The 9,971-nt window shown below is 36.4% G+C and overlaps 1 protein-coding gene across 9 annotated transcripts in view; it reads left to right on the forward strand.

The window, feature by feature from the left end:
- Nucleotides 1–9,971, forward strand: part of CEP170 (centrosomal protein 170) — a 177,881-nt gene that overhangs the window by 61,616 nt on the left and 106,294 nt on the right. For 8 of the 9 annotated variants that reach the window (XM_019526993.1, XM_019526996.1, XM_019526992.1 and 5 more), the window contains exons 8-9: nt 4,372–4,845; nt 8,702–9,348. In XM_019526993.1, the coding sequence (XP_019382538.1) occupies nt 4,372–4,845; nt 8,702–9,348 (1,121 nt within the window). The remainder of the gene's footprint in view (nt 1–4,371; nt 4,846–8,701; nt 9,349–9,971) is intronic. The other variant, XM_019527000.1, reaches the window with a different exon arrangement.

Below are 9,971 nucleotides of genomic sequence, written 5' to 3' on the forward strand. Positions count from 1 at the left end.
ATGATTTAATGCTACCCAAGATTATTGTTTTCAAGCCCAATTTAAGGTACCATGCATTTTTTTTTAGCTTTCAGTACTTAACATAAGTACATAGGTAACTACTATGTCATATCCTTATGTTCCTAATATAAAACTATTTGTTGCTTTCACTGACTGTTCCAGAATTTAGCATTGCTAATTCTACTCACCTGAATTATATTGCTCCCATCTTAAATTTGTAGGAAATGGAGACGGAAAACTTGTTTTTAAATTCAGCTTAGGGCTCTAAATAAAAAAAAAAGTAACTTATACAGAGTTTTTTCTAATAGGTACTTTTATTTTTGAACACGAAAATAGTATTTTAATGCGATATATCAAGTTGTCTTACATCTAGCAAAAAAGATTTTGAGGCGAAATTTAAAATAATAAATCCCTGGCAGAGAATTTAGAAGGCTGTTAGAGTTGTTCATTAAAGTTTCTTCACAGTAAAGCCACTAAGCAAGTGCTTAAGAACTTTGCTGCAGTTGGTACATAGAGTAAGTGGGTGTTGCCTAGGTAAGACCTGAATATAGCAGGGTTATGAAAGTAAATGTGCACAGCATGTGATAGGAAGCACTTAAACTTGTAAAAGTGAGTCTTTTAAAAGATATTTAGATGAAAAAAGATTTTCTAGTCTTGTATTTCATTCATCTGCCAAGCATTGGTATACATAAAGATTACCAGTTTCTTAGCAAGCAGCCTTGATGGCAGTTGGGAGCAGATACTTTAAAGTGCTGACTCTAAAATGTGTGAAAATACTTATGTTTAATAGCAAATTATAGTAAATTATAGATTTTCCCCTTAATATCATTAATATGGAACATGAAGTAAAATCATAAAATTGTGAACCTTGAAAGGTCAGTGTGCATCTCATATTCGCATCAAAAGAAATGGAGTAAACTTGAGTATTATGGGAAAGAATATACAGCAGAAACTAATACATTTAAATTTATCTAGTAAGCTTTGATGCTGGGCCCAATAACAAACCAATCTGTTACAATAGCAAAAAAGATAGCAACTGAAGAGTTTTTCCTCCTGCTCCTGTTCTGACATTTTTTTTTTTAAATCTACCTACTGTCAGAAGGTGATTTTGTAACATTTAGTACATTCATAATTAAAATTCATTTAGTCTTCTATAAATGAGGAAAGAATACAAAATCATACATTACAAAGAGCAGAAAAGATAATTTACAGATAAATAATCTATTCATAGTAGATACTATTTCTGAACACCACTTCCTTTTTTTTTTTTGTTGCAGAAATGAATTATCAGTGCCTTAAAGAAACCTTTAGTTATGTAGGCAGTTTCCTGCTGTAGATGAATTCCAGTGACTAACAATGAGTACCTACAGAGATTTTTCCTGTCTGGTAGAGCAAGTGGAATTTTGGGTCTTTATGATGATTCAAAGTTAATCTCGCTTTTTTGTTGTTTTTGAGACATGAATTCATACTAGCTGAATAATTTCCTTAATCAATTTAAGTTAACTAATGTTAGCCAGGATTCTTCATATCCTCTTAATACATGCACTACTCTTTCATGAAGAATCTCATGGATCACCCCTCCTTCTCTTCATGATCACACATACCATATCTCTTCCAACTCTTTTTCTACGTTTTTCTTTTGGGGTTTGTTTTTTTACTTCCCCCCATGGGTTCAAGACATCGCTAGGAGCAACTACAGTGCTCTTTTTGGTTCCTGACTTATGCCTCCCCCCACCGTAGTTTTCCTGCCCTCCTCCACTGTGTGCAGATCCTCACTCCTTGCTTTCCAAGATAGCCTTGTTCCCTTTTCCAGGCTTCCTGCATACACTTTCCAGTGAGTTAGCTTCAACTTCCTTCAACTGTCAGCCTCATTGCATCTCTTCTGCAGCTCTAAATACTAATTGCTTTTCTTCTCTGTTTCAAAGTTGGAAACCATTTTCTTTCACCTCTGCCTTTTCCTTTCCTCCCAGCACAAATCTATGGCTGTCTTATCCCCAACTCATTTACCACACTGATCATTTATGATCCATTCACAGACCAGTTTTTATGGGTTTTATTTAATTCATATCATAGTTATGAATGATGAACCACATTTCTGGTAAGTGTTGCAGAACAGCTTGCTTATGGAGTTGCCTTTCAGTATGATTTAGCTTTTATACCGAAATGCAAATTTCTCGGGCACTGCAAATTACTTTGATATTGGGACGGCAAAGGTAAGGTTATTCTATACAACTTCCTTCCTATTAATACCTGCAAATTTTAACTGGCATTGCAGATTAACAGTAGATAAGTGAAGTTATTATCAATGAAGTATTCCAGGCATTGTGTGCTTTTAAAGTGAAGAGGGCTAACATAACATAATGTTCTTCCTAATGTTTCATGATGATCTGGATCAGGATCAACATGGAATTTTTGTTTTTTTCTGTGCTATGTTTTGCTTTATACTACAATGGAACATGAAATGTAATATATTTGGGATTTCCTGTTTTTTGTTCTACTTAATCCTGGTAAACCTGACCTTTTACAACACCAGTAAATACTGCAACTTAAAAAGAGAATATTTTTAGCTACTTTTTAAATTTTTTTTGTAAACTGAGCAAAAAAATGTTCTATAAAATTTGTCCTTATGTAGTAAAAAATGCTTTTATTATTCAGTAATTCATGATGATTTCTTCTTAAATGATTTGAGGAATCCATTTTGTCATAATTTAGGTTGAAACTAGATTATGATACTCAGTTAAAGTAGAAAGTATTTAATCAGGTTTTGTGCATTTTGTTTATATTAAAAGTGGTGCTGTCATCTGATATCAGAATATTTGTACTTTCTAATCTGTTCTAGTTTCAATTTTTAAATTTGGCACAATAACTAATTTCCTGAAGGAGGCTACTGTTAGTGACTGAAAACAATTTATGTGCCTTTTACTGAGAATTCTTTATATCCTGTTAGATTCCAGAAGTGAGGATCTAGGATGGATGTACACTAATCCAGTCATCCCACCCTAACATCATTCATTCTTGAATATTTCCAGCAGTTGTACTACTCTCAAAGTAGTTGAGACTGTCAGGTTCAAATAGCCTTATTTTCTAGGTTTTCATCATCTTTTTCTAAAGATGTACAGTGCAGAGAATAAATCAGTGCTTCACAGAAAAGCAAATGTTTCCTGAAGAACAGCAGAAACATTTAAAACTAGGCACTTTTTTCCTTACTACGTGCCACCCACCTGTGACTGTTAGAAATGTATTTACACTACTATTTTATTGGATAACAGATTTCATGTATAAACTTTCAGTATCTTGGTGAATGAAATTTGGCTCCCTTCAGATGAACAAATTGAGAGTATTCGGTATCTTTACCAAGCAACCTAAAACACTTTTTATTTTTCCTCCAAATCTTGGTATGACTCATAGAATGAGTAAGAACTGTTCAGAGTCTCTGCTGTTTCATCTAGCATGCAGCTGCTACTAACTTCTAAACAAACATCTATTGCTTATTGTGCATTCTTCAGCCAGATACTTTGGCTTTAACTAATGCAAATAAAAGCCAGTTTTCCTGAAGAAATATGAATGGCTTTTGTTACCAGCACCCTGGAAGCTTGAACCTAATATTTATTCTGAATGTGTAGTGGGACTCATTTCCCACCTCACATCCTCATCCTTCCTGCTTTCTTTGCTCCATTCCAAAGCATGTTGCTTATAAAGTTGCTATTGTTTAAGCCTGCTTTTTCTGTTTTACGGTTTAGATTAACATGCAAAATAGGGGCAGGTAACGGATTTAGAGCAGTTCTTGGTTTTACCTTTTGTCGAAATAAAAATATTTGTATTTTAATGCCTACTCTTGTCCTCTTTTAAAACTTTCACAAAGGAACTCTTGTTTACATAATATTGTTTGGTTTCTTTTTTTCCAATCTTGCTCAACAAAAATATACTTAATAGAAAATGAAGTCCATGTAAATTAAGGGTACCCATAAATATAGTCAGTAGCCTTTTGATGGTTTCCAAGTAGTTTGGAATAGTGACAGTTTTTCCAAGTGTTAGGTCTTACAATTTTTTATTCTGTTTATCATGTTGCTACTAATGTCTGTTCTTTACATCATTCAAAAATCTGTGGTAGTGCAAATTTTCTTTGGCAAAATCGGAGTGAGCTTTCTGCCACTTCGTAGTGCCCTACAGTCAAGGCTGTCCGCTTTTCAGGGACACTTTTCATGTAATAGAAATAATTTACAGTTTCTGAACTATGTTGTTCAGTCTTTTGCACAGATTAGTGCTATTTTTTGAGGAATCACTCAAGTGCCCTTATAGGAATCCTGAAATTTCTTGAAGACCTTGAAGTTCCCAAGTGTTGTGAAATCTATTTTTTATTTTTCTTAATAGGATGCAGCACAGATACCAAGCAAGTTGAGGAGCATTCTGCATCTGCAAATGAAGAACTTTATCCTTTCTGTAGGGAGCCAAGTTACTTTGAAATCCCTACAAAGGAATTCCAGCAAACTTCACAGATAGAGGAGAATGCTATCCATGAAATTCCAACAAAAGACACACAAAGCTCCCATGCAGCAGGTGCTGGGCATGCTTCATTTACCATTGAATTTGATGATAACACCCCCGGAAAAGTAACAATCAAAGATCATGTGACAAAATTCACTTCAGATCAACGACATAAGCCGAAGAAGTCGTCATCTGGTGGTCAGGACCTGCCTGCGCTTCAAACAGTGATGATGGCTGCTGAGAGCAAAGTAGCTGACTGGCTAGCACAGAATAACCCCCCTAGAATGATATGGGAACCAACAGAAGAAGATTCAAAAAGTATTAAGAGTGATGTTCCAGTTTACTTGAAGAGACTGAAAGGTAAAGTGAATAGTTCCAGCTGTGATTATTTCTGAAGGCCTTGATCCTTCACTGAAATCCAGCAAGTGGACCCTGTTCCTTGCAGAGTCCAGATTAAGTCATTAGTACTCCACATGTACACAGGGATATGTGCTAGCTAATTTCATTGCAAGATTGATCCTTAAAAAAGAAAACAATTACATGACTTCACCGTGAGTATACCAACTGGAGTTTTGTTGAGTTTTTGTGCAATAAAAATATCGTGTGTTCCAAAAGATTCTTCTTTAAAAGAAAAAAAAAGCATCTCAGTTACATTTTTATGCAGTTCACTTATTAAGTGTTTACTTGTTTGAAAAAAGTTGTTTGCTTTTGAGAACCAAAACTCATAAATTCAAATACGCTTCTGCAGATCTTTCACCAGCAAATATTCAATAAATGGCTTCTGTGCTATGGTCACATTCATGAAAGCTAAACAAAGTTTGCATTAGGTGTATGATATTCCGCATGTAGCTACTTCACTTAAAATGCTAATTTTGGAGGATCAATTCCACTTTGTCAGTATCCTAAAAAAACAAAACAAAACTCCTCAAGAAATTCCATTTTGCAAAATGTCATGCTACATGTGCTCGAAAGTAGTTTTATCAACCAAAATACCTGTTGATTTTAAATGTTTGTGTATTGCAGGCATCGCATCCAATATTTCAGTTGAAAACAAATAGGTGGCAATGATAGCTTTTTAAAACTTCCATTTGAGGTTCTGTTAAACAGTTTAAGGGGAAAAACCTCCTACAATTTGCTTATGCAAATTGTGATGCCATTCAGACTTTTGGAAAAGAAAACTTGTTGGTATTTTTTTTAATTTTTGCAAATTACTTGCTTTTTTAATATTCTGCCTGCTAAACTGTGATGTTCCTCTTTTCTTGATCTTGCTTCATAAACTTATTATTCTGTTCAGCCAATTGGGATAGAATCATATTGATCAGAAATTTGATTTTGAGGACTATCTTTTCCAAACTAAACTTTAAAGCACAAACTTTGAAAACATCTATAACACGATGCTAGGGGTTAATGGGACTGGGTTACTATTACCACAGTGTCTCTGGTGGATGTGACAGTGACTTCTTTGCTATTCATGACATTGGATTGTATTACACTGTAAACATTCTTGAAAACATAAGCCACATTACTCTGAAAAATCAGAACTGTTGCTTATACAAGCATATGCTTACAAGGCTTTGGGGCATTTTGTGGTAGCAGAAACTAATGAATAATTTTTACATTTTTGTCAACTGAAAATGCTTTTGACATAACAAACTCTGTTCTTAAGTATGCTCCATATCATAGGTTGTCTCTTAAATTTCCTCTCGTCTTATGTCCCAACAGCCACTCTGAAAACTTGACTCTTGTTTCTAAAAATTTTGGTGAACAATGGCAAGGTAGTGGTAGCACCACGAAGCTGTAGTCCTGGTCCAGGATTCCCAATTTCCTAAGCCTTGTGCAAACACCCAACAGAGTTATCTGTGTTCCAAAGAGAAATTTGCTAAATAATTTGAGAAACAAGGTTGTGATGAATTTTTAATTTTAAAAGAGCATAATGCTATCCATGCAGCCACATGGATGACTGTTCTATATTGCTTTTGGGGCCAGTGATTCTCAGCCATGGTGCCACAAGAACCTTTGAAGGGTGCAGTAAGGTATGAGGAGCTAAGCAGATAAGAGCAAGCTCAAGTTCCTCCCTGCCTGGCCCCTGTTCCCCTGCCCCACTGTTTGGGTCCTCTGAAAGGATGTAAGCAATGTAATAAATTAAGTTTCTGAAAAGGGGTGTCACCCAATTCACAAAAGGGTATGGAGGCATGCCTTCAGTCTACTGAGTGGTGCCTTGAGTCTAAAAAGCGTGAGAACCATTCATCTACCTAGTATTTCTGTTTCTGATAAATTTGAACACTTTGTAATCCTTGTAACATTCAAAATGGGTGATTTTCAAACATAAATCTGATAATTATTAGTTACTGCAGGGGTCAACTGTTCTTGGGCAGAGTACCCAAAACACCCACAAACTTGACCTGTAAGATGTTGGTGTAACAGGGGTGGATGGCAGGGGAGCTGCAAGCGGCCTGATCCTTGTGGCAGTGCAGCCTGGCCCCTTCCCCATGCCAATACTGCCAAGCAAAATGCCTTTGTGTGGAAATTTGGCATGCATACCAGAGGTTACCTATCCCTGAGTTACTATATCATTTTTTTTAATAACTAATACTGTGATAATTCAGTTTAATGCTAATAGTGCTTGGTGCTTGATAAGAGACCTATTAAAACAGTCATTGACCAGAAAAGCATCTAATCTAGATAACAGATGCAAAAAGACCCAGCAAAGAAGGAGACTTGGACGAACAAAGTTATTTTGGGCACAGACAAAAATGATGGTTTGTCATGTGATTGGGCCCCTGAAGTGCTCTACAGCTGTGCCCATATGGAAGTGCACGGCTGCAGGGTTCTTTAAAAGTGCCCAATTGCATGACAGTCTGAACCCTCATTATGTGAAGGTTCAGATAAAGGTGCTCAAAAGTGGAGCGCTTTTGTTAGGTTCAGTCACCCCACACCAGGATCAGGAGTGGGCTGATACAGCCCAACCCCACCTCTGATCCTGTCTTCAGAATGGGAGGGAGGAGCTGTATCTGGGGTTTGCCCAGGCTGTGCTGCAGGGTGGGGTTGGTGGATTGGAGAAGACAGCACCATAGTTGTGAGGGGGTGGGGCTAGGAAGAGAACTGGACTTTGATTTCCTGCTGCTCCCTCAATCCAACAGCAAAAGTCTTTTGGGTCTAGCGGGGTTGCTGTAACTCATGGTTCTTCCTGCAAAGCGCCATGAATTAAAGTAGGCAGTGCATGTCTGTCAACACCCTTTATTACATGCTGGGGTTGACACCTGCACAAATCAGTATTTATTTAAAAATCAATTCATGGCTTAAACAAGAACAAACTGTTCAGAGAGAGAATAGGAAGTTGGTGTTGCAATGATTACAGTGTACACAAGACTGCTGTGTCATAAGTTTAATCTGTTTAAAGTAATGTATATTCTTATAAGTATTTTTTTAAACATTCATGGTAATAGTTTTTTCACTTATAAATATACTGTATGTAATAAATACTTTGAAATCTATGGATAAGGTTTGCCAAGCATTTTACAGAGGTGGGTAAGTAGTGATATTCCATATGTCCATTGCTGGCTCCACAGCATTGTTAGTAACTGGTGGGAAAATTCATTGGACTTCTGTGAAAGTATGATAAAGAATTAATGCTGATACTAACTAGATATCCCCTACCCCCTTTCTGGAAACTATGGTAATTAACTGGATGGAAATCTATTCTAAAAAAACACTATTAATAATGTTCCAAACCTGTAGCTCCCAGCAGGTATTCCAATAACAGTGAATGATGTGTAACTATAGCTGTCTTGTATCCTCCCTGGAGCATTTTCAGGGTCAGGTTTCTTTTTCTGGTTCAGTAGTCATTTGTAATCAGCTGACTGCTTAAATAAATGTAATCTGACGGGGAGATATGTTGAAGTAATGAGACCAAGCTCAACTACAGCTGGTATGATATTGTCCATTCTGTAAGTCATTGATTAAATTGTTACAGAATAGAATTTTGGTGAAAAACGTGATTTAAATGCATCTGTGTCACTGTTCAGCTTGTAAAAGGCTTCATTGTTTGACTGGTAGCAGTTGAATGCATTAGTTCGCAGAGCCTGTTACTGAAGATTTATTGGACTCTCACAAACAAACAAATATTTCCACCTACATTTTAATTTGCCAGCTTTTTCTCATGTACTATTTTGTTTAATGTTTGTATTACTGTGCTTTTTCTTTGTCTTGTTTGCAGGAAATAAACATGACGACGGGACACAAAGTGATTCAGAAAATGTTGGTGCCCACAGGCATTACAGTAAACGGGCCACACTTGAAGAACATTTAAGGCATCATCATGCAGAACAGAAGTCGTCATACCAGAAAGTTCACTCTGCAGAAAAGCACCAAGAACAAGCTACTGTAAGTCAGACTGCCTTTATGATTGAGTTTTTTGATGAAGACCATCCTCGAAAGAGAAGGTCTTATTCCTTTTCTCAGAATGTGGGAGGTGTCTGCCCCGAAACGACTTCTCCAACACCTCATGCAAGAGCTGAGAGAGTGAAGCCACCGTCAGGAGACAAAACAGTTTCTTCACCTTTGCAGACTAGCTCTTCACACCACAGGACAGTACATGGTGTTCATGCAAAACTGTTAAAGCAGAAATCTGAAGAGCCTTCTGCTGCATTACCTATCTTACAAACTGTATTGTTAAGGAGCTCTGGAAGCCTTGGGCATAGGCCAGGACAGAGCCAGGAGATGGACAAAAAGTTAAAAAGCCAACCTGTGTCTGCTGCTACTGAAAAGGATAATGATGACGACCAAAGTGACAAAGGAACATACACTATTGAGTTGGAAAATCCCAATTCGGAGGAAGTGGAAGCACGTAAAATGATTGACAAGGTAAGAAATGTAATACTTGTACCACTATTAAAACTGAAATATTTTGTGTAGCTAATGGTACACACACAGCTGCTTCTCATTAAAATTATTGCAATACCATAAACATAACGATACAAGTTCACAATAATATTACTGTATTAGTGTAGTGGAATGTATTAAAAAGATTTGTAGTACATTGCCTTCAAATCTAATATCATTTTTGGAGCTGTTTCAAGTATTCTTTATATACCAGTTTGATATTTCTAAATGTATTTTTAAAAGCAAGTCTTTGTTTACATGGACTCATGCAGACTGAAACTAAAGATTATGATTATAATAATGCCAGAAGTCACTAAATTTGGATTTACTCGATCCCTGTGGAAAAACTGACTTGTTTTAAATCATCTGATCTCTTCCTGTTTTTCAGGGTACAAAGAACAAAAATGACAAATAAGACTATCTCATGTATTCCAGAGTTGTAAATTTAATATGTTGTATTTATAGTTTTTACTGGGGTAACTTTAACTATTTTTAGTATCAGTCGTACTCAGTGGAATGGAATTAAAAACTTACACACATACACATATGCTGTGTGTGTGTGTGTGTGTGTGTGTGTGTGTGTGTGTGTGTGTGTGTGTGTGTGT

The sequence above is a fragment of the Gavialis gangeticus genome, unplaced genomic scaffold (genome assembly GCF_001723915.1).
Source record: "Gavialis gangeticus isolate Ggan-Ray unplaced genomic scaffold, GavGan_comp1, whole genome shotgun sequence".
Lineage (NCBI taxonomy): Eukaryota > Metazoa > Chordata > Crocodylia > Gavialidae > Gavialis > Gavialis gangeticus.